At 37.4% G+C, this 25,768-nt stretch overlaps 1 protein-coding gene across 4 annotated transcripts; it reads left to right on the forward strand.

The window, feature by feature from the left end:
• Positions 1-4,610: 4,610 nt before the first annotated feature.
• On the forward strand, positions 4,611-23,790 carry LOC110443129. 4 transcript variants are annotated; one of them, XM_021487132.1, is made up of 11 exons: positions 4,611-4,690; positions 6,655-7,080; positions 7,832-7,976; positions 9,087-9,206; positions 9,777-9,911; positions 10,662-13,308; positions 14,601-14,731; positions 16,042-16,306; positions 16,990-17,103; positions 20,997-21,097; positions 22,981-23,790. In XM_021487132.1, the coding sequence occupies exons 2-11, from the start codon at positions 6,791-6,793 to the stop codon at positions 23,215-23,217; spliced, it is 4,185 nt and encodes a 1,394-aa protein (XP_021342807.1). In that variant the 5' UTR covers positions 4,611-4,690; positions 6,655-6,790; the 3' UTR covers positions 23,218-23,790. The 4 variants fall into 4 exon arrangements, with proteins under 4 accessions (XP_021342807.1, XP_021342808.1, XP_021342810.1 ...); XM_021487133.1 differs by having other exon boundaries at positions 4,623-4,690; positions 6,658-7,080; XM_021487135.1 differs by having other exon boundaries at positions 4,643-4,707.
• The last annotated feature ends 1,978 nt before the right edge of the window (positions 23,791-25,768 follow it).

A 25,768-nucleotide genomic window follows, 5' to 3' on the forward strand; every position in this document is an offset into this window, starting at 1 on the left:
GCATTGTAGGTCCAACACTGTTTCAGACAGGTTGTCCCGTACGTCCATGGATCTAGCCTCCATAACTTCAGATATTTTTACATTTGCGGCTTTTATTTGTTTTTGCTGATCATTCATATGCCGAGAAAGTTTGTCAATGTCACTGCACTTTTTGTTGAGTTCGTCACATTTGCTTGTAAGTTTATCTAGGTCACTACACTTTTTGCTGAATTCGTCACATTTGCTTGATACAAACCCTACAGACTTTTCAAACTCAACTATTTTTTTTTCAAATTCATTGACTCGTCTGATGGTGTGCGATAGTGAGACCTCAATATTTTTCATCTGGTGTTCAATAAGATCTAGCTTTTGGACTTTTGTAATTAAAAAATCAAGTTTTCTATGTACTGCACTAAGATCTGTGACACCGGGCATTACGGCTGCTGGCGTGGATGCACAGGGTCCCGCAGACTTGCCGGAACTTTCCTCCTCGATGGTGCTGAAAGCTGTAGATTCAGCAGTATTGTTGACACTACTGCTACTACTGTCATAATGAGTGGATTTACTCTTACGCTTCTTGGACCTGTTCCCCATAACGAATGTTGTCTATTATCACTGTGTGTACAGTCCGCCAATGATTATTCGATAGAGCGTGACGAATCATCGACCGTGAGTTCGATTAGTACATATCTCACAGGTAAATATGTGAGGTGCGTATATATATATATAATATACGGTAAGAGACAAAATCAAATATCAAAACATGATGTCAAATACAGCACAATCCCATCACAATTTTCACCTTTTGTAACCCCTTCCTTTCCTGCTCGAATCCGTCTTAATATTCCATTTCTGATAGTTTGTCCATAGAAGGATAACACACGATATTTAATCACTGATCACGACACACTAAATGTACCGTGTGTCGATAACGACGCCATCTTGAGTTCCTCCAAAGCTTCAATTCAATAAGCGTTACAGGTTCTTCACATATTGAGTCGCAGTTATTATAATAATAATAATAATAATAATAATAAATAATAATAAGAATAATAAAAAGATACTTTATAGTTATTATTATAATAATAATAATAATAGACTTTATTTAAATTCGATAACACATTGAGTCAATGACTCGTCTCACATGTGGTCGACATAAAATGTACAATATTTACAACATGGATATGACATACACGTACATACATAAGAAATTAAGTAACATATCACAGGTAATAAAACATTGTATTATCTTTAAAACCAAAAACAAAAAAAAACAAAAAAACCCAACACACTCTTGCATCCTGTATCCAATAACAAAACTACGTAATACATATCACAGATATATTGGTATGTGATATCACACAGGCTTACAATAAAATATGTCACACGTGTATTGGAAAATAAAAAGTTGGCTAAATATCATGCAGTGCATACATTCTCATGCTGCATTTTAGAAGATTTAAGAAACGCATAATGCGTCTAATATACATACATGTCATTGTGACAAAGGGTAAACAAATACAGAATATACGCTAATGTAGCGTGAGTTAATACCAAAGTGTTGTTAGGGCATTAGGAATAGTAATTAAGATTAAATTCTAAAACTTCATTTAGATACACGTGTGTCATATTCCAGGTACAACAGCAGATAGATATTTCAGGAGGGAAAAGGGGTGCAGATTTTTAATTTTCTTTACACTTGTCTTTATAGATTACATTGAGATGTTTTTTGCACTCGAACTTAAAACTGTTTAGTGATTGGCATTTAGAGACAGTGGTTGGCAAATTGTTCCAAAGTGTCGGTCCATTATATTTAAAAGAGCTTTTGAATTTTTCCGTTTTGTGTTTGGGTACAACATATCTACCTGCCGCAGCTGACCTGGTTTGAATAGTATGGACATTGCTCACAAGAGTATTGCAGTCTAGGTAATTTGGACATAGCTTGTTTATTACTTTAAACATCAGAACACATTCATTATGTTCAACTCTGTACGTAAAAGGTAGCTATTTTAGTTTTACAAACAGCTGTGCACCGGGAACAGTATAGTCGGCATCTAGTATAATCCGCAGTGCTCGTTTCTGAATTCTTTCAAGTTTGTGTACCAGTTTTTGAGAGCAATGTCCCCAAACGTTCGAGCAAAAGTCAATATATGGTAGTATAAAACAGTTGTGGAAAGTGATTCTTGCCGATACTGGTAAGAATTTCTTTATTCTACATAGCTGATAAATTTTATAATTAAGTTTCTTTAGGACGTCTTGTACATGTTTTTCCCAAGTTAGGGTGTCATCAATACGAACGCCTAACAGTTTTTCATTTTGTACAACTTCCAAGTTTGAATTTTCAGCTATAATATTTACTTCCAATTAACATTACTTTGGTTTTATCAGTATTTATGACCATTTTGTTGACATCACACCATTTCTTTACATGATTAAAATCCGTTTGTAGACATGATTCGATAACATCCAAATGTGTGTCTGCTTTTTGCATTGAAGTATCATCTGCATACATAAAAAGTTCACAATGTTTTCAGCAGAGTGGCAGATCATTGACATATAATAAAAACATCAAAGGCCCAATTATGGAACCTTGAGGTACACCAGTTGTAATTTCACAGGCATCACTTAAAGAACTTTTGAAAGATACTTTCTGAAATCTGTTTGAAAGGTATGAGGTAAAAAAAACATAATGGAATTTTCAGAGCATCCATATACTTGCATTTTCTGGAGTAGTATCTTATGGTCAACAAGGTCAAAAGCCTTACGAAAATCAATATACATTACCCCGATGAGGTTTCCCTTGTCCAATTCATCATACCATCTATTTGTAAGTGCAGTAAGAGCAGTTTGACATGAATGCATATTTCGAAATCCTGATTGATTCTCAATGATTAGATTATGTTGGTTTAAAAACTTATAAAAGGTAGTCTGCACATGTTTTTCTAAGAGTTTGGATAAAATTGGAAGAATAGATATGGGTCTGTAATTACTTACAGAGCTCCTTTCGCCTTTCTTAAAAATTGTTATTAAAACTTTCTGTTTCTAGTTCGCATACACGATCGGTTATATAGCTTTTGAAGGTATTATCGAAGTGTTCTTAGTGGGCTTACCAGCCGGCTATAATGATACCTCCATGCGTCTCGCACCAGGTCCGGATCGCGAACTATAGCACCATGAACGCGGAGTTCCGATGAACCGTTACCCGCCCTATTCCCACGCCTAGCCCTCACAGCTTTATAAAATGTGCCCGTGTCTATTTCGGCATATATACCAAGTTTTCGAAGTTGCTCTTGCTCATATTCGGACCTAGCTCTGTAAACAACCTCTTGATGTGTTTATATTTTGTATAGGACTCGAAAGACTGTCCTCTAGGACGACCTTCAGATACCCAAATTGACCTCGTATGCCTCATGTCCTTATGCAACGCTTTCACATTCCCACTGTTCCATTATGGTTTAAGGTAGTGTTTGTATCCTTTATGGGGAAGTATAGAATCAGCCGCAGTTTTCATACATTTAACGATGTTTTTGATACAACTATCAGCCTCACTCACTATACCGTTACCGATGTCATATGAACGTAGGGTGGCTTCATGCAACAGCTGCCTGATATTTTTGAATATGTGCCGCTGTTGCCGCTTTCCAATTGACAGTACGTAACGGGGTGCTTTGGCTATACAGTTCTGGAAATTTACACAAACCGATTTGTACAGGAACATGATCCGACACATTGAGAAAATGATCATCGCAATTGCGGCAAAAATCGACTAAATCGATTTTCGAGCCGTTTAGCAATATATGATCAATCGTACTAGCGTTTAAACCATTACCGGAAACAAACGTGTTTTCTAGACCTGTGGACCACGACTGAGTGTTAGCTGATATCAACTGCCTTTCTGACATAATTTCTTCCTATATTTTACCTCTGTAATTTGCTACATCGTATTTTTTTTAAATCGGTCTTGGCGCTGCGTTTTAGCCCAGAACGACCTCCAGCATGGAAGGTTTCCGTTAGTTTGGAAACGCTTCCACATTCTTGCCACCACACTTTGAGACACCCCAAGGTCTGCTGCAACCTTGACGTTAAGACATGCTAGCTTGAAGCATTCCGATGGCCCTATTCATTTCACCGTCATTTCACCGTTGTCTGGTTCGTCTTTGTGTCATATTAAAACAAAAACACGCAAAGAATATCCATCAAATTGTTTTCCTTAACAGTTTGAACAACGCCTTACTTAGCCTAGCTTTTGGAAGGGGTGTACACACGGCGTGCACGCGCTTTTATGGTTAACATGAACACACCCACACAGGACGATTTGGAAGGCTAACATATAACATATTCGCCCAAAACAGTATGAAAGGAAAATATAGTATCCTTCTCTAACATTTTGATTTCCACCCCCCCCCCCCCCCCCCCCCCCNTCTAACTCCGTGGTCGTACTATAGTCTAGTATGATCATTGGTGATGTAATTTTTACCGAAAGTCGATCTACATTTATACCCCCAAAACATGTAAAATTACCGCGAACACAATAGTTTAGGTCCAAATATAGCTGGTAAAAAAATCAGGTCCCTGTGTTGGCAATCTCTGATGAAAGAGTGTCGTTTCGGAAGTTCATAACGGAATGCGTTCCGTAATATACACATAACTGTATAAACATCATGGCGGATAACTCAAGGAATGTTTTCACCTGTCACATCGATAACTACAGGTAAATCACAGAAACATGTAAGACTTTATGCGTTGTAATGGAGATTATTTTAAGTAGAAAATTATGATTTGCGAGACTAAGCACATGGTAAGCGTTTGTTGTAGACGAAAAAAACTGTAAAAGTGTCTCGGCCTTAGAAAGTTGGAATGAGAAAGAGGAGAAATTATATTTGATCATTCAAGCAAATCCAATGTACTTATTCACCGAATAAAGAAGCTAATTATAAATGGCAATTAGCATATCGCATTGTGTCCCAATGATAGGGTTAGTATATTTGTAGATGTTACTCACAAACACAGTACTAGTGGTACATGCGCACGGTACGTAACGCATTCCTTCTGAGATCGTGTGCCCGACCACATGTCTCGCTGGAGATCTGCGTTTACTGTCGGAGTTGATACGATATATATTCTCAAGAAAGCAACTATAACTGTGAGGTTGGTATCGATATAAAACATCTAATTACCGGTCGGTTTCTGCATAATTGGGGTAAGCCTGTTTAATCAGAATACCTGGCTATACCGGACAAACCATCTGCTTTGCTTGCGTGTTCTTTTATCCATATTGATCATCAAAATACTTATCAGATTAATTGCAACTTCGTATGTGACGTAGGGTAGGGAAAGGAAAATTAAATGGCTACACACAGAAAAGACATAATAACTCCTTTACATAGAATACTATCTTATGAAGCACCCGCTGAAGACAAGTTGTGTAAATCTCTCAAGTTGATGCTGTCCGCGGCCCTTTGCAGTATCGCTGTAAATGTAAATTGGAGATAAGTTCTTGATTTTTCCAGTGATTGTCTATACCTTTTTTCAAAAAAATAGCATGTAATGCTGATTTGACATGTTCTGGCATTTCTTTCCAAGTAATGTCACTGTTCTGATTGAAAAACAGTTTTTTTCTGAGCATATTTATTCATCGCTTGGGGAATACTTTTTTGATGTGCCCTTCTGCCACTGTGACAATCAGTGACATCTTTCCATAGTATATATATGACAGCATTAAAACATTCTTTATTATATATTTGACTTACTATTTTGAACAGTTCCATCATATCTCCCTTAATTATCCTGATGCCCAATTTCTCCAATTTATATTTATATACATATGGTTTTTGGGCACCATCCCTCCCCCCCCTCAAATAGAGTTTTTTTGTTAATTAGGCACCATCCCCCTCCATCCATGTTTTGGAAAACATCAGACATCATGCTGTTTTCATTCCTTTGACTTGTTTAATACTGATTAATCTTTAATGAATTGAAAAGAAAATGGCTATGCTGAGCTAAGACTTAATTGTGGGCCGTGGGTGCCAAGTGGTTAAGGCGTCTGACATTCTGCTACCACTTTTTTAGCCCTCCACCACTGGGTCCAGGGTTCGAGACATACGTGGGGCAGTGTCGGGGAACTACGGCTTTCGTCCACCACCAAAACCTGGCACGTCCTTAAATGACAATAGCTGTTAAAAGGACTTATATTCCATCTTTTCGTATTGCAGAGTTATCTGCTCTTGTAAGCAGGTATTGATTGTTACGTCATTTGTTTGTGAAAGTAATGTCATACATTTTTGAGAAAACGACGTAATTTTCTCACACAAACTTATGACGTAACAATCAATACCTGCTCTGCAATAACTCTGCAATACGAAAAGACGGAATATAACACAAACCAAATAGACTTAATTACTTTTTGACACAGAATACTGGTTTATGAAGCCAAATATGTGTATATCTGATGTTAAACAGAGTTGTATAGACACCTTTACCTCTCTTCTGACCTGCTAGGGCCACTGATGAAATGGCTACATGGTTCAGTTAAATCAGTGTTCTGGATTTGTGCATCAACAAAATAAGTTTAATAACCGGTACATGTTTCATTATTATTTTAGTAATTCTGCTGGAAATGGGTGTAAACACCATGAAAAACGAAAATCATCAATTTATATTTCTTCTATGTTAAAGCAGGACCATATATATCCCAGAAACCTGAGGAAAACAACACGATGAGTTTGTACCCGAGTATACGTCCCTTCAGCCATTTGAAAATTATTTATCAGACATGATCAACCAACCTGTACATTGACCACAAACAACCAAAATGGCCAACGTTGTTCCATTGAAGTTCACGGCCAAGTTGATCTGCATACAGACATTACTTGACCTTTCGGGTGATGGCGACAGAGAAGCAGCACAGATGATGCTCAAGCAGCTCCAAACAGGACGCTACACAGCTGTGTCATGTGGTCTGCTCCGACGTCTTGTCGACAGACATCCCGCCAAAGTGACAAATAGTATCTTATCTGCGTTGGCATCGACACATTTACGGGAGTTGAAACTCAAGAAATGTAAATATGTATCATTTACAGGCTTGAAGAATGTTCTTGAAACGTAAGTATGATTTGAATTCTCAATTTCCATATAAATTTATGAACAAGTTATGCATCGGGTGGTTGAGTGGCGCAGTGGATAGTGCACTTGCCTTGCTTTCACCAAGGCGGCCAGGGTTGGATTCCCTGATCAGATGTGATAAGGTAGGGGGTGAACACCTGCCCAACCACATCCGGTTTCCTCCCACATTCAGATTCCCTGTGTGCTTACATCCGGGCTAACAAAGAGTGATTGATTTATAAGTTGTAAAAACTTGTTTCATAATTTATATAAGTTTATGTAAGTTTTAATGCATTCACAGATATGATGCGTAAATAGAAATTGTCACCCCTGATTACTAACATATATATACATTCTGTACATACACTTTAACATCCTTAAATGACCTTAGCTGTTAATAGGACGTTTAACCCTTTCACCCCTATGTAACTTTAATCAACTCTACCATAAGTAATGGGCATATGGATAAGTCCATTTTAGTGGTGAAAGGGTTAAAATGGGGCTCTATACCCATGTCCAAAAATTGTATGATAGAATGTATCAAATAAACAGGTTTTTAACAACATGAAACTTAGAAATGAAGATGTCCTGAAGGACTTAATAATTTGATAAAATTGTGACGACAAAAATCATAATCAGATATGACAGACCAAGGACTAATGAAAACAAAATCAGACTAGTAAAGATATACTGAAGGCAAAGCACACATTGGTAAGGACACAATACCTCACTATTCATGTTACAATTTCAGGTGTCCCCTGGTCACTAAACTTGACCTGTCCGAATGTGACCAGTTTTCCCAGCCCGAGGTGTTCCATATAACGTCGTTCCTGCGACCAGGGATCACATCCCTGAGTCTAGAGAACTGTCTGACGGTGAACAACACTGTAGTACAGGCAAGTATCAACTGTTCATGTGTAATAGGAGCATTTATCAGCAGTGGTAGTATTCTGCCCCAGACTGAACCAGGGACTTGCATACAGCTGAGCAGACAGATAACCAGAACACACCTTGACTTTTCCTCGTATTGTTACTCAACTTGTTTGACAGTGACAGCGACATCGAAGTGACGTGTTGAACTGGGGAAAAGCTATAAACAAATATAACATACAATTAACTATTTGCCTTACTAATTTTATGATGGACAAATCAAAGTATATAAAATGTTTACATTCTCGAAATGTGACTATATATATAGATATCAGACAGATGTACAATCCATTACTTATTCTAAATTCTGAGAAATACGAAAACATACCAGTCTGGGAATTCTAGAAATCGAAACCGAAAGTACGCACTTGCATTTACATTAATTATATATCATGATTCATTAATTATATATCAAAGCCAACTTTATAAGAAATCACAAGATGATAAATTAAATGGTAAAGGTACTTACACTGTGTAATTAAAAAAAATTGGTAACTGGTCCAAATTAAAGGACATGTTTAAGTAAAACTTCACTGGTCCTTTTTGAAGTGCACTGGTCCAGATAACGAGGGCTGCAGGCCCGGGCCAGTGCCAAACGTATTTGGTACTCTTCTGATTGTGACCCCTCTACTAGCAATTTTGAAATTTAGAAGCTCTGGTACATTCTGGGCTTAAAATAAAGCTTGTAAAAACTGCTGAAATTTTAGATAAATTTACAAAATATCTAATGGCCCCGGCGGGATAGCTTGTTGAAAACCGACTTGTTAGTGGACCAGCGGCTAATTCCACCCCTGTATATGCTACAGTACCTTACACCTTATACTTGTGGATTTGTGGTAGAGTTATCTCCCTTAACCTTTAATTATTATTATCTGATATCTTAGATTTGATAACATGAGCTTTACCAGTATGTGTGATTCTTTTGTACACTTTGAAAGGTTCAGCATTTAACTATGTCCTCCAAATTATCACTCTTAAATGTGTTTAAAATAAGATGCTTATCTATTATAAATGATGATTTGAGCTACAGTCATTACATTGTAATTCTCATTTACATTTTATATCTGTGTATACAGAGTATTCTGTTGTACATGAAGACCCTACAACACCTTAACCTGGCAAGTTGCTCCAAACTGACAGATACTGTTTTCCTCCTCAATGAGAATCTACAACTTCAAAGGGAGACTTTTGGACAGGTACTTACTCATAGAGATTAAAGTTTCATTATTCCTTTAACCCTTTTGCCCTATGGGCTTTATGTAAGTTTGTCATCAATAGCAATGTGTGTTATAGGACCATAACTATATTTATTGTATTGAACCTGTGTATAATTCTGGCATTTGAATTGATGTTAACCCTTTCACCCCTTATGCAACTTTAGTAGACTCTACCATGTATTGATCTGGATGAGTCCATTATGGTCTACAGTGGTGAAAGGCTAGGGTTAAGGTTATGTTTGTTCTTCATTTACAGAATGATAAAAATAACTAGATATTTTCCGATTAAAAACTTTCATTTACCTTGATGTACTAACAGTCTATATGTCACCCTGGTAAAAAACATGCCACTTCCTACCGACTCTGCTAGGGAGCATTTCTCTTTAGCTCATTTGGTAGAGCGTAAGACTAGAAAACCAAATGTCCCGGGTTCGACTCAAAGCAGAAGCATTGAAAAATAATTACCTCTATAATACTATTACATTGGCGCCCACAAAGGGACCAAACAAAACGTGTAGAAATATATATAATGTATGATTTGAGTTACAGATGAGTCAGGACCGCTATGATTGTGCCCTGATTAGTGTGGACATCTCCTGTACGACACTGACCAGTACAGCGGTCAGACATCTGGCCACACTGACCGGACCAACCCTCAAACACGTCAATATCTCGTGGACAGCGGTAAATACACCAGAGCCGACTGGTTCACTGCACAGAAATTTAAATTCTACTGAACACAACTGGAAAAATCATACTCTGATATACTTCAGCTTACTTATATTTTATCTTATGAATACTGTGTTATGCAGTGTCATGAAGCCATCACATACAATATGTAATATCACTCTGGAAATGACATCACAATGGAATAGAAACTATCAATGTGACGTCATGTCATTGTGAAGCGGACACAATTTTCATCCTTTCAGAGGCGGCCAAACGCAAAATATTCATTTCAGATCACAACTATACAGTTTACTTTGTATTAAATGATAAAAAGAATCTGTCATTCGTTTCCCTTCATATTAGATTTATGATACTTGTTTTAGACTTTTCATATTTGCTCGCTCACAAACATGAAAATCCAAAACTTGTATCATAAATCTAATATGAAGGGAAACTTATGACAGATCCTCTATATGTGTGATATGTATTTTCCAATGAGTAGAGGATATAAAAGGGTTTCTTGTTGAATACCTGTGGTCGGGAGCATCACATTTTCTAGTCATTAGTCATTTTAAAAGTACATGTACCTTAAAGATTGACATTAGTGTTCTTAAGGTTATGGATTTCTGAAAAAGGACAGAAGAATGTCTTGGAAATATATAAAACATTTAAAGGAATAAAATAAATTTGAATTTGAATTTTGAGTTTTCATTGTAAGTGATTCATTAGTATTGTTTGGTAACATGTTTTTGTATTTTTCCACAGGCAGACACCTTGGCCTTGCTTTATCTGTCGGGATATGGTCGTCCCGCTATTGTCCATCTCACCCTCTCTGACCCAGACAGTGACCTGGATGGTCCACTTAAGCAATCTTTGCTGGAGTTAAAGAACACGCTGAACCAGCTCAAGTTGGGCATGTTGAGGAGAGAGAGATCACGGAAGGGTAACTATGTTGATATCCCTTTCAATGAAACCACTGATAGAGTCTCATTAACATCCAGTGACCCTCAGCTGGAGGTCAGAGCCTCACCGTCATCTAGTAAAGGTCATCCAGGGGTCACAGCCTCACTTTCGTCTACCAACACTGATCCAGAGGCGGAAGTCTTTCTCTTATCAAAGAACACATGCTCAGAGATCAGTGGCAAGATGAAAACACCATCACAGCCTCGTGATTTACAAAACAATGACAAAGCATTTAAATATGAGGATGATCCAGAAGCTGGTCATCATCTTCAGAGTTCTGACATTGGAGCTGGTGTTAATGTTAGTGAGTGGTTTCCCTCGGTGAACATAAATGGAGTGAAAGCTGAATCTGGTGACAACAGGTTACCAGAGAAGAGTTTTCTGAACATCCTTGAGGAGGCCAGTGAGTCTGACGGTTCTGTGGACTCTACAATGGAGGAGGGCGAGGACAGTGATACCGGGGGAAGTGTGCAAAGTGACGAAATATTGTCAGAGATTGAAACAAATGGACATGTAGACAGTGTAATGGGACACTTAATTGGTGGAAATTGTGTGAAGGCTCTAGCATCTGATGTGACAGTAGGTTTGATTGGTGGATCTAGTGCCAAAGGTCAGACTTCTGATGAAAAAGTACATTTGATAGGTGGAACTGATGCTGAGGGTCAGACGTCTGATGAAACGATTCATTTGATTGGTGGAACTGATGCTGAGGGTCAGACGTCTGATGAAATGATTCATTTGATTGGTGAATCTGATGTGGATGACTTGACATCTGATGTAACAGTGCATGTGAGTGATGATTCCTATAGTTGGACCGTGGACAATTGTAGTCACAATACTCCTGATACCAAACTATCAACTGACAATAAAACTAGTTGTTGTGAAGTATGCTCAAAGTTGAAATCAAACATTGCCAAATGTACTGAATCATTAAATGGCAAAAGAAACAATGCTAAGATGTCTGCAGTAAGCAGATTTTCATATTACACTTCTAAACCTAATAAACATTCACAAAACTCTCAAACCAGTGAAAGTTCAAAAAATACTCAATTCAGTGGAATTTCCCTAAATTCTGAAACAAGTGAAATTTCGCAAATCTCTCATATCAATGGGTTTTCACAAAACATTCTGAGCAGTGATTTATCTTGTTTTGCTGACTCTGGAAATCCTCAAGAGTTGACACAAAGTGTCATCCTAGAATCAAAATGTAAAGCTGTACCCCCGAGTACGATACCAGGGTCTCCTTCAGACTTGGAAAATGGTACAGAGGAAAGAGTTGAGATGAACTTGATTGATGATGACACTGGGATAACATACTCGGTTAATGAAAATGTGAAATCAGTGCCAATTTCTGAAACCATTCCAGCTTCAGGAGAAGAAAGTGTGCTTCCTTACTCAGATGACAATTTGTCGGTGTTTGAAGGTGCTACATGTACACGGAATGAAGGAGTTGTGTTTAGGACGTCATCACATGGAGATGGTATGACATTTGATGAAGCTGTCCCCCAACAGGTGGAACCCAACAAAACCAAATGCGATGACGTCATGATTTCAGATGAGACTGGTGTACCACTAGTTATGTCATGTGTCAAACAAGACACATGTTCAGAGCTTACAACTTCAGACTCTGGTGCTTGTGCTGATGTGCAATACTCAAACCGTGATAAATCTTCGTTGTCAGGATCTGGGGAATGTGATATAAAATCCAATCCTTCCGTGTTACAGCGTCATTGTCAAACAGAGGAAGTGTGTGGCAGAAACCCGTTTGAGCCAGGAGCTTTCTTTGATTTACAAGAACAGAGTGAGACTGGTGATGTTCTCAATGTCAGTGATTCAGCCTCTACAGAAAAAGCCACAGTGATGACAAATAGTTCTAGTGATTTGAATGATCAGGATGTTCCGAAAGCTTGTTTATCAGATAAACCCAATAGAGGATGCAAGAGTTTGGATGATCAAGGTGAACTAGAGCATTTTAGTGAGGCAGATGAAAACAGTGAAGTTAGTCAATCTCAAAATACAAGTGGATATTTAGATGAATCTGGAGAATATTGCCACTCACCAGCAAATCCTCCAGATCATGAGCCAAAATCCACAAACAGCCATAAAAATAGTGAAAATGGTGAGATTGAAAATAGAACTGAACCGCATGTGAATTTTCAGTTCTATAAACCAGATCTGTTATCCATTTATTTCAAAAAAATTGAATTTGAAAACACTTACAAATACAATGGACTTAAATGTTTGAAAATGTTCTCAACAGAAAATAAAAACCTTCAAAAAATCAAAATCTCTTGGAAGGATAATTTAAAAAGTTCAATGCTGGAAGAGTTAGCTCCCCTGTGGCCAAATATTACCTACATCTCGCTAAGTGACTGTGAGAGTTTGACATCCCAGTCCCTGGTTACCCTGGCAACCAACTGTAAACAGATCCAGACGATCACATTACAAGGTAGGTACAAACTCGCTTTATTTATATTGCGATTTGTGTTAAGAAGTAATCGGGTTCCGTTTGCGTTTATTAACAGTTAGATGACAACTTAACACATTTTCCATTTATAAACATTAAATTCCCTTTGCCCAAAGATTCTCTTGAAAAGGTTTGGTTAAAATCCCTTCAACGGTACAGAAGGAGAAGGATCTTTGATGTTTTCCTCTATTTCCTCTAATGGGCCCCACCCATCTGCCCCAAAGAAGGGGTCCCACACAACCTCAGTTGATACAAAACTAATTCTTTTGTCCCTATTTGGCCCCTCCCCCTGCCCCTAGGGGGGGCCATACCCTCTGTTTATACAAAACTAAGAACCCTTTGGCCAATGATGCTCCAGACCAAATTTGGTCAAAATCCCTTCATCGGTACAAAAGGAGAAGGATCTGTGATGTTTTCCTTTATTTCCTCTAATGGGCCCCACCCATCTGCCCCAAAGAAGGGGTCCCACACAACCTCAGTTGATACAAAACTGACTCTTTTGTCCCTAATCATGCTTCAGACTGCATTTGGTTTAAATCCCTTCACTTGTGTAGTAGGAGATTTTTTTTTACTTTAATTCCCCTATTGGGCCCGCCCCTCCACCCCCAGAGAGGCTAACCCTCCGTTTATACAAAATTGAGTCTCCTTTGTCCAAAGATGATCTAGGACAAATTTGGTCAAAATCCTTCTATTGGTTGAGATTTTTAAAGATTTACCTATTTTCCCCCTATTTTGCCCCTCCCCTCTGCCCCCAGTTGGACCATACACTCCGTTTATACCAAACTGAGAACCCTTTGGCCAATGATGCTCCAGACCAAATTTGGTCAAAATCCTCTGATCTGTTCAGGACCAGTAGCGTTTTAAAGGAAAAAATTGCCGGACGCTGCGGCATGGAATAGGGCCAAGTGAGCTAAAGGCCAGGTGAGCTAAAAATTGAATAAAAATATCACATGCTGTAATTTATAACCCCCGCCACGTTCACCTTACTTCTGGAATCACCCTGTCTGTCTGTTCGTCCGGAAAACTCCATCTTAACTAACAGGCAGATTGTATTGAAACTTTACTTGAATGATCAGTAAATTATGTAGTTGTGCACTGGCATTTCAACCCTTTTTAAGTGAGTTAACACTTTTTAAGTGAGTTCCAGTCCTTTTTGCAAAATAACTTTTCCGGAAGCTCCAAGGTCAAGGTCACTAATTGATGTATAAACTATCTGTGGGGGGTATAAGTTATCCTCCAGATGACAGTTCTTGTTTATATTTTGTTTTGTTAAGGTGTGACGTTCATACAAGACTTTGCCATGATTCCTTTTATCACCAATGGCTGTCTTGAGTGTCTGAACCTGGCCGAGTGTCGCATCACGGACCACACTCTGGTTATAATGGCTAGAAACAAGATGGACAAGGTAAGTACAATTATACAGCTATTTGTACGTGACAAGGTAAGTACATAATTATACAGGTATTTGTACCTGACAAGGTAAGTACATACTTATACAGCTATTTGTACCTGACAAGGTAAGTACATAATTATAGTTTTTGTACGTGACAAGGTAAGTACATAATTGTACCCAGTGTTACTATAAATAGAGTATTAGATTATTCACTACATAAATAACACATTACCAAAATTAGGGGTTATAATTATCACTCCCATTCAGCACTGATCAAGAGAATGGGTACTACTCAGCAATACCTTGTTTGTCGCAAAAAAAAATGTTAAAATATTTTCTTCTCTTTTCACTTCCCTGCAACTTTTGACATCAGAATTTCCATGTAAAATATCAGCTGATCCTAGTACAAACAACGATGGTGATTTTAGTGAGTTTCAACCCTTAAGTAAACTATTTAAATGGGCATAGGTGTGAACCTCTGAAACCTCCAATGAGGGACCTCGAGATCTCTCTGATTCCACATTTCCAATGAGGGAGAAAAGTGCATGAAACAAGACTGAAACTGCTTTGCTCAATTTATCAACTTGATTCAGAAACATGTACACCTGTTATGATCATTACACACACCCTGCAGTAACTACATGTACGATAATATTTGATCACAGGATGTAAATTTTGAGTTAGTGTGAGTTTTCGACTTGAATGAGGGAGTTTCGAGGGAGATTGGTATATTTTGGTCAGAATGAGGGAGTCTCCCTCCTAATGATGGAGGGTTGACAGCTATGATGTAGTCTGTGACACGCTTCCTTTGCGATTGGCTTATCAGTAATAGTGATATTATCCTGATTTGTGATTGAAATTAGCTGTTTCTTTCTGGCAGATTAGGATTATATATGACTATTCTGTATATAGACAGAGTTTCAAATTCAAGCTATTTGCTTATTAGTTATTACAATGTATTTTGTTTAGTAGTTCTGATAGAGGTTTGGAAATGCATTGTATCTTTTTGATTGGAGCCATTTGTGTTTCACATTTATGTAAATGTTTATACTGATTGGTTGTAGGCAATAGATAATATAAAAAACCCCTGAGCAAATGTTATTGGTTGTTGCCTGTAAATGAGTGATTTTCATTAATGCAACATTAATTTTGATTGGTTGTTGTATGTGTATATTATAATCAATATAAATAAATGTAAACTGATTTGTGATTGGTTGTTCCCGTAAATAAATGATTTTCATTAATGCAACCTTACTTTTGATTTGTTGTTGAATGTGTATGGTTGATATGTAACCTGATTTGTGATTGGTTGTTTTCTGTAGATGAAGGAGTTAGACCTGTCGTGGTGTGATGACACCAGTAGTGTAGGCCTAGATCAGCTGTTTGGGAAATGTTCCGACACCTTACGCAAACTCAGCATTAGACAGCTCGCAGCCAACGACAACACCCTTTCACTGATCGCCAGTAACTTCAGCTACCTGACCAGCCTGAATATGTCCAGCATTGATGGGATCAGTGATGATGCTGTTGTGAACCTGGTGGAGAACATCCGTACCCTGGAGCATGTCGATTTCAGCTGGAATCTAGGTATACTGGTTCTCCGATACGATTTACAGCTGTAATGATTATGGGCAAAAATGACAAAAAATAACATTCATGTTGCTACATTTGAAACATCAGATGCTTTGTAATTATGTTATATTCTTTTAGTCTTAACAGACATTAAGAATTTATTTTCACATTGTTTGAATGCCATCTCGTAGCTTAAAGATCCTTATATAGTAATTTATTGCCAAGGTCCTGTCTCTTTTGTTATTGAAAGCAAAGTAAAGCTTTTGAAAATGGCAAATTAATAGTTGTTAACCCTTTCACCACTGTGGACCAAATTTGACTCAGCCAGATCAATGAATGGTAGAGTTGACTAAAGTTACATAGGGGTGAAAGGGTTAAATTACAAATAAAGTAAAATGGATATTATCGCAACATACTGAAGCGTCACCAATAAGTGGGTTTTAAAGTTCATTTGGTGACGCTTGAATATGTTCTGACTATAGACATTTTCTTTATATGTGCCTATGTTCTGTAATCTCCCTGCATACCTTTTGGTATATGTACTCAAAGCGAAGCGCCCCACTGATTAACCCACAAACCTATACACCTGACGTTGGCTGTATTACCTTACTTTATTAAATTACAAGATGTTTATTAGAACATTTGATTTGTATATGAAGTATCAGCTGTGTTTTAGTTCCTCTCTGTTGTCTCTACAGGAGTGTCCAACAGGAGTATATCAGCCCTGCTGAAGAATTGCCAGCGATTACAGAGGGCAGATTTAGCCGGTCTGAAGACTATCACCTCAGAGCCCTTCCTTCCTCTTATATCGGGTATTATACCAGTGAAATTTTGATGTGTTGGCACTCTTAATATACATAAATAGACACTTCTTAAAATCTTTATAATAATCACAAGCAGTGTACAAATCAAACATGTCCCAGCGTGCAGGACTTTATTTTATTACATTTTTGCCAGTGTGATATCGGATTCTATCATCTTGATAAAACTGATATCTTTCACACTGTGACAAATATCAAAAGTGATATTTGGTATTGACATATCATAACAGTATCTTCTATTCGCTGCATTCAAAGGCATCAATTTCTTTGTTCAGATTTAAATGAAGCGAGGGTAGAATAAGTGGTTGTTATAGTAAATGTTTGGTACACACACTTAAGTATTTACATAAATATACAATTAATAACATTTTAATAAGCAATCATACCAGAAAAAATAGCAGAAAACGTCGGAATTACGTTCAGTATCCCATTCAAAATGGTGCGCAGCCTTCTTGTCAAGTGTGACGTCATTAGAATGTGGCGCTAATTGTTACGCTTCTGATCCCGCCATTTTTTAACTCATTACATTTTTAGCTCGCCTGCCCGAACAAAGTTTGCGAAAAACCCCAGAATTTGACCTACTTTCAAGGTCACAGGGGTCAAATATGTAAAAACTTTCAAACAACTTCTGAAATACCGAAAGGTTTAGAGACATGACAATCGGTAGGTAGCTTCCATGGAATAAGCCGAACAAAGTTTGCGAATAAAAATGGCTTTGACCTACTTTCAAGGTCACAGGGGTGAAATATGTCAAATTTTCACAACTTATCTTCTGAAATACAGAAAAGTCTAGAGATATGAGAATTACCTGGCAGCTTCCTTGGTAAAAGCCAAACAAAGTTTGCGTATAAAAATGACCTTGACCTACTTTAAAGGTCATATAGGTCAAATATGTCAAACACTTCAAACGACTTCTTCTGAAGAAATGGAAGGTATAGAATCTTTAAATTTGATTGATGGCTTCCAGGGATAGAGCCCGACAAAGTTTGAGCTTCTTTCAAGGTCACAGGAGTCAGATATGTCTAATTCTTAAAACGACTTCTGAAGAATTGAAAGTTATAGAACCTAAATATTTTCTGGTGACTTCCTGGGAAAGAGCCCAACAAAGTTTGAGAATGAAAATGACCTTGACCTATTTTAAGGTCACATGAGGCAGATATGTCAAACACTTCAAACGACTTCTGAAGAAATGGAAGGTATAGAACCTTAATATTTGGCTTGTAGCTTCCAGGGAAAAAGTCCAATAAAGTTTGAGAATGAAAATGACCTTGACCTACTTTCAATGTCACAGGAGTCAGATATGTCTAACGCTTAGAACAATTTCTTCTGAAGAACTCGACGGTATAGAACCTTAATTGTTGGCTGGTTTATTTCCTGGGAAAGAGTCTGACAAAGTTTGAAAACGAAAATGACCTTGACCTACTTTCAATATCACAGGAGTCAGATATGTCTAATGCTTAAAACGACTTCTTCTGAGTAACTGAAAGTTATAGAACCTAAATATTTGGCTGGTGACTTCCTGGAAAAGAGCCCAACAAAGTTTGAGAATGAAAAGGACCTTGACCTACTTTCAAGGTCACAGCATTCAAATTTGTCAAACGGTTCAAACTACTTCTGATGAAGAATTAAAAGGCATAAATTTATAATATTTGGCTGGTGACTTCCTGGGATAGAGCTCACCAAAGTTTGCGAATGAAAATGACAACAACATTTTAAAGGATTTGTTCTTAAGAACTTAAAGAAATGGATTCATTAGATTTGGCTGGTAGCTTTTTGAAATAGAGCTAACCAATTTGAGAAGGAAAATGACATTGACCTACTTACAAGGTCGCAGGAAAAAATATTTCGAGCAACTTCTGAAGAAGAATCAAAAAGCATAGAATCTTATAATAATATTTTGCTCGCAGTTTCAACAGATGGAGCCAACAAAGTTTGCGAGGGAAATATTTTTAGTGCAATATAATATTTAATGAGAATATTTTTCCATGACTGCTTAAATATTCAGGTGAGCAATACAGGCCCTCTTGGGCCTCTTGTTTTAGCTCACCTGGCCCGAAGGGCCAAGTGAGCCTATGCTGTGGTGCGGCGTCCGTCCGTCGTCTGTACGTCCGGTGTCAATATTTTACTTTAAACAACTTCTTCTCAATAACCAAAAGGCCAAGGGTACTGATATTGGGCCTGTAGCATGCTGGGATGAAGGGCTACCAAGTTTGTTCAAATGAATGACCTTGACCAACTTTCAAGGTCACATGGGTCAAATGTATTAAAATCTTCAAACGACTTCTTCTCAATAACCTAAAGGCCCTGGGTACTGAAATTGGACCTGTAGCATGCTGGGATGAAAGACTACCAAGTTTGTTCAAATGAATGACCTTGACCAACTTTAAAGGTCACAGGGATCAAATATGTTAAAATCTTCAAACAACCTCTTTTTAATAACCCAAAGGCCCAGGGTACTAATATTGGGCCTGTAGCATTCTGGGATAAAGGGCTACCAATTTTGTTCAAATGAATGACCTTTACCAACTTTAAAGGTCACAGGGATCAAATATGTTAAAATCTTCAAACAACCTCTTCTTAATAATCAAAAGGCCCAGGGTACTGATATTGGGCCTGTGTAGCATGCTGGGATGAAGGACTACCAAGTTTGTTCAAATGAATGCCCTTGACCCACTTTCAACCTTATGTCCTTGTTCGACATTCAAGGTCACAGGCGTCCTATGTTTAAACCTTTTAATAGGTTCTTATGAATTAAACACTGATATTCTGCCTGTAGCTGTATTTAAGTCCACTTTTAAGATTACAAGTGTGAGATTTATACCAGGTGAGTGATGCTGGCCCATTGGGCGTATTGTTCATGTTTTATGCTTTAAAAATGCAATAAATAGAAAATGGTGCTGTGCGCTCGTGAAAAATATCAAAATATTAGCCACACTCGTGAAATATATTTGGTATTACTGAAGACACCATTAAATATCCTTGCCAAGCTCTGATTGAGGGAGCCATTTGCGTCAACATCTGGCCTTCATTCCCCAAAGCTGGTGTACGTACATGTACCACAAGATTTTTTGGGCAAAGTGTTCTCTTCCTACCTTCACAAAACGCACATCACCCAAGTTGATTATAGAGGTCTGAGGTGGGTGTTACAGTGTGTAAGATGTCACTATATAAAAAAGATGCTGCTGCACATACAACTGATACACAAATGCAGACATAATAGGAAGGTGGTTTAAGACCAGTAGTTATACAGTTAGTGCCTGCTCCTGTGTAATCTTCATATTGTCTTGTTTGTACGAATTGTATGTCTAGGAATTGGAGTGGCGTATTAGGGCCCTACATCACAGATGTTGATGCACTATAGTAATCACAGAGTCCGTTTGTCTACTCTTTCTTCTTCTGTATCTCGAAGTCCAAAAATTTTTGAAACTTCACTTGATGATACACTGTTTATACAGTACCTTTCACTTAATATCACATTGCTTAATGCCACTTTTCTGTTATTATCATGTTTTCGTGACGCACCGTTTTCCTGCTATATAATCTATGTAATTCAAATCTTTTCTTATCACTTGTTTTGATGTCAATTTCGCTTAATACCACTTTATTTTGGTCACAAAAAAATCATTGGTAAATGAAGGTAAAAATCAATGATTTATTTTCAACATCAGAAATGTTCAGAAAAACATGTTTTCTCTTTATGTCATGCTCTGGTTAATATCATATTTTTCTCTGACAAATGAGAAGTGATATTAAGTGAAATCTACTGTATAGGTAATATTCTAAATGTTAGTCGTTGTTTGATTAATGTTCTCAATGATTTTGATATCTGGCAGGATATATCAACAAAGAAAGTATTGTACTTAACAAATGTTTATGTACTACAGATTTGAGACAATGGCGACGATGTCAGGCATTGCTGCGACTGAAACTTCACGAGAGGTCGGCTGCAGCTGCTGCTGCTGATGTGGGGTCCTCCAGTGATGAGGTGAGTTATATTGACAAAGGTCTATAAGTTTGATGCAGGTCAAAGGTCAACCGACCTGGCCTGAATGACCCAATATGATACAATACGACACATACATGTGCTCCAAATTTTGTGTAAGAGAACTAACAAATTTGCGGTTATGAAGACTCTGTTAAAAGGATGATTAAACTAGCTAGCTATATATATAGGCTTGTTTTGTTGTTGTTTAGAATACTCAATTCTAGATTGATTGCTATACATTCTGCTGTGAAAGTGGATAACCCACCAAGTAAACAATAGAAAATGATTTTGTTGTCGCAATTGTATTAATATTGATCTAACTTGGCATGGAGCATTTCAGGACAAAGTAAATTTGACTAATGAAGGGTGTGAGTGACCCTACTAGGGACAGAAGGGGTGGGTCTCAAAAGGGGAAATCAATGTTTCTGACAAATCATATTCTGAATCATCGTCTGATTTTCACGATACTTTGTCAAGAAACACTGAGGTAAAACCTCAAGAGTTCAATGAATTCTGAGGATAATAAACTACCTTTCTGCTTTGTCAATCATTGTTTGTGATACTTGGCCTTTACATCATCTAAAAAGATTTTGTGAAGTTGCAGTTAAGTTGAAAATGAATACAATAAATTCCATGCATATTTGATGAGATTACTTCATTCTGATTGGTCAGTGACATTATTAATCATGCATTCACAGACATCTGACCTATTATATACATATAACAAGAGGCCCAGAGGGCCTGTATTGCTCACCTGTTTCTTTTGTTACATGAAACTGACATATAGGTAACCTAAGACCAAATTTGGTAACTAGAACACAAGACATTTAAACATTTCTTAAACGGCTCTGAAGATATTGTTGTTTGAAGTTTGAAATTTTAATTTTAAAGCTCTTAACCCACATTGACCTTGGACTCCCGACTTGCACTTAAAGTTGACCTTTGACCTCATTACTGTAATAAAGAAAACAATTCACACAGCTGGTCTACATAACATACCCAAGTATCATGACTCTAGTCCAAATGGTTCTTAGGATATTACATTTTTTTAATATTTGACCCCGTGACCTTGAAAGTAGATCAAGGTCATTTTAATGAGGAACTTTTATAGCACTCCATCCCAGGTACCTACTGGCAAAATTTCATGGCCCTAGGTCATCCAGTTCTTCTTCAGAAGTCGTTCAAAATTAAAAGTTGACGGACGGAGGTCCCTTCGGGCCAGGTGAGCTAATAAACATACTTTTCTTATTCCTGTATGTACAACAGAACCATCCAGGGCAAGAAAGGGGAGCAAAAAAATTCTATCTTACACCCCCATGTACGTTACATTGTACGTCACAATAGCACAACAGTCATGTGATGTCTATAGAAATCAGATACTTTCCGATACCCCGATGTGGAAATTGCAGACACTCTCTTGGGGTATCTGAGGTAATTCTGGGTCCGTATTCATATAACCGTTCTCATGCTCAAACATAAACTTTGTGCTCAAGCCTTATTCCTTATTCTGGCTAAAATTAATACAAAAATATTTTGATTTTGAAAACAATTGAAATGACTTAAAGTTGAATAATGTTTTTCAACATTTCCAATCAACTTTTTTGTTGACAGAATTTATGTGAGTTACAAGAAAATTGGTTTGAGCACAGAATCTGCATGAGTATGAGAACGGTTTCATGAATACCGGTCCAGATGGTTGGAATGAAAGAAAAATACTCTTTCATGCTCGTGGGTATATAAGAGGGAAATTCCACCCTCAGGATATTCAAATTTGTGCAAAACCCTTACTAAGCATGGATTAGTACTTACTAAACTTGGAATGTAATTTCCCTTTCTTTCACCCCTAAGCTTAGAATAATAAGTTAATTGATCTCTCTGAACAGGAGTATGCTGATATCTTCCTGCCGCACCGGTCGACTGTGTATGCGACAGACCTTAACTACCTGAACCTTGAGTTCTGTGACCAGGTCAGCGACAACCACCTTGCTGAGATCAGCATTGTTTCTCGACGTGAGTCCCTAACAATCTACAACTACTACGGCGAACTGGTCAAACCAGAGCTGTTTGTAGGTCAGGGACGACAGTGGTACAGTAACTACATTCCAGCCACGGACGAGTGATTTCTGACATTTAAACAGGAGTTGCTTGTTCAATTTTGCCTTTTTGTTCTGTATTGTTTTACAGCCCATCGACAATTGCTCATAACAAATTGTTTAAAGCCAAACAACACTGTAAAAAAAGACACTCACATGAATGAATACATCAGACTAAAACTAAATAATTATATTTAACTCATTCACCCCTGAAGACACATTTGAACTCTTCCAACTCAAAGGTTGGAATTGTTCATTATGAAATTTCAGGGAATTAAAAGTGTCAAAGATGTAAAAAAACCAACACACAAATTAGTTGTAATATAGGTCACATGTTATAAAGTACTTACATGTGTCTTTTCAATTTCATTATATAAAGTAGGGTCTTCATATTCCGCCATTTTGTACATTTAACAGAGCTTTAAGCTGTTTGATGAGAAGAAAAATCCAGCTGCTATAAATCAGAAATATTATTTTACTCATTGCTATGTTAGTAAATATATCAAATGATAACCTCACTTTGGAAATACAGTTAATATTATTATTATTAAATGCTTTAACGGCCCAACAACACAGGATAGGTCATTAGGGGCAACAAATGGTCGGGGGGGGGGGGGGGGGGCGGGGGGAAATGCCAAAAAAACAACAAAATTACCCCTTAAAGGTTAAAAGACAAAAGTCTATTGAATATTGAAAGTGGCTATGATGAATCCAATTTTATTAAATTGACCAACAGCTTTCAGATAGCCTAAAATTGAAGAGACAGTTATGTTTTCAAAAAGAGATTGAAGACATGTAAGGTTCTTATAGAAATTTTCTCGAGTTGACTTAAAGTCGACACAATCTAACAAGAAGTGTTTTACTGTAAATGGTTCCTGACACGCTATGCATTGAGGCTGTAAAAACACTCTTGAAAGCAAAATGTAACACATGATAAATGGTAATGTTTCATATCTTAAGAAGTACAAGAATTTTTATTTTTTATTTTTGAAGAAATTCATAAATAGTACAAATGTAGAATTCTGTAAACAAGTCGCCTTTAAAATTGAATACTGTAGGCATACTTTTTTCGTGGTATTATAATTTACAGAGCCAAATAGGTGTGTGTGTGTGTGTGTGTGTGTGTGTGGGGGGGGTTAAATCTTCAACAATCTTCTTATTCTCAGCTAATAGATTGATTTTAATTAAATTTCTAGAGCATCTTTGAACACAGGGGCATTCATTTTGTATAATTGTGTTGGGTGACCCCCTCCCCACCCCTTGGTCAGAAGGGCGGGCCAAGTAGGGGAAATTGGCAAAATCTCCTTCTGTACAAATGTAGAGATTTAAACAAAATGTGGTCTGGAGCATCCTTAGAGTAAAAAGATTCAATTTTGGATAAACTGAGGGTATGCCCCCCCCCCCCCAGGTGGCAGAGCCAAAAAGGCTGAAGAAAGGTAAATTTTCAAAATTCTTCTTAACCAATAAAGGGATTTGGATAAAGGGGCCTTTTTTATAAACGGAGGGTGTGCCGCAAATAGAGGAGATAGAACTTACCGGGGGTAATATTTTAAAATCCTTCTCCTTCCAAAGAAATGGAAGGATTTTATCTTCACCCTATGTAGAAAACATTCATGCTACCAGGATTGGCCCTGTGGTGCAGACCAACTCCTACCTCCTTGTGCCATAACATGGAAAAAGAGGAGATCCTCATGCCATGACCATTTACAAAATTACCAAGGCAGGAAGAATGCCCTGCTGTTCTTAGTATCTTACAAACTCAAACAGTTTTACGTGAAGTCCTTCTACCAACTTGTATTTCTTGTACTCCTTTGATAAGCTGGTACATACTCGGCAGGTTTTAAATTGAAAATCAAATGCAAGGTGAGCTATTAAGGCCCCTGGGTCTCTTATTCATGAATTAAGATCCTGCAATCCTCCTAATTTAATGGTGCAATTATTTCTAGTATAAGTAATTTCACTGTGTGGTTTCAGAAAAAATATTGTTGTTTTGTACATGTATTGACCTATATCTAAAATTCGCTCGATATATTTTATATGAAAGACAAATTTTAAAATATTCCATCTGTTTTGTATGAGATTATATTGTACAGATTATATGATATAGTTATTTATACAATGTGTTAAGATGCATTTATCAATTTGTTATGTACATTTGCATTCATTATTCATTTACAAGCTTGCTTTCCCAGGCTAAAATTTTGACAAGATGTTTTTGTGTTTGTTTGTTTTTGACATAGTGTCTAGGGGTTCGCCATACTACGAAGTTTGCTTAACGTGGAATCGCACATTTGACACTGGCGCCATCTGTGACCTTATAAGGTCTCTCAGCCCATATATGGGATCTGACATCTCCTTATATGGATATCATTCTTTCACTTTTCATTCCCCTAGCATTTTCATTCATACCGTAGTGACGCCATTTTGTGGTTAGCCAATGAATAGGCAGAGAAAGCATTCACTTTGATACTTTCTTAAATAATCAAATGTTTGGGTCACTAACGTTTTGCTTTATATCAAAAAACTACCTGAAGTTTTACCACTGACCACTTGAATATGACTACTCTTTTCATCAGAA

This window comes from Mizuhopecten yessoensis, unplaced genomic scaffold, assembly GCF_002113885.1.
Source record: "Mizuhopecten yessoensis strain PY_sf001 unplaced genomic scaffold, ASM211388v2 scaffold716327, whole genome shotgun sequence".
Taxonomy (NCBI): Eukaryota; Metazoa; Mollusca; class Bivalvia; order Pectinida; family Pectinidae; genus Mizuhopecten; species Mizuhopecten yessoensis.

Bases quoted from the DNA above. Each gene is read 5' to 3' on its own strand.
- LOC110443129 (XM_021487132.1), top strand. From the start codon at position 6,791: ATGGCCAACGTTGTTCCATTGAAGTTCACGGCCAAGTTGATCTGCATA. The intron at 13,309-14,600 runs GTAGGTACAAAC...TGTTTTGTTAAG, and splicing joins CCAGACGATCACATTACAAG to GTGTGACGTTCATACAAGAC. The intron at 16,307-16,989 runs GTATACTGGTTC...TTGTCTCTACAG, and splicing joins CGATTTCAGCTGGAATCTAG to GAGTGTCCAACAGGAGTATA.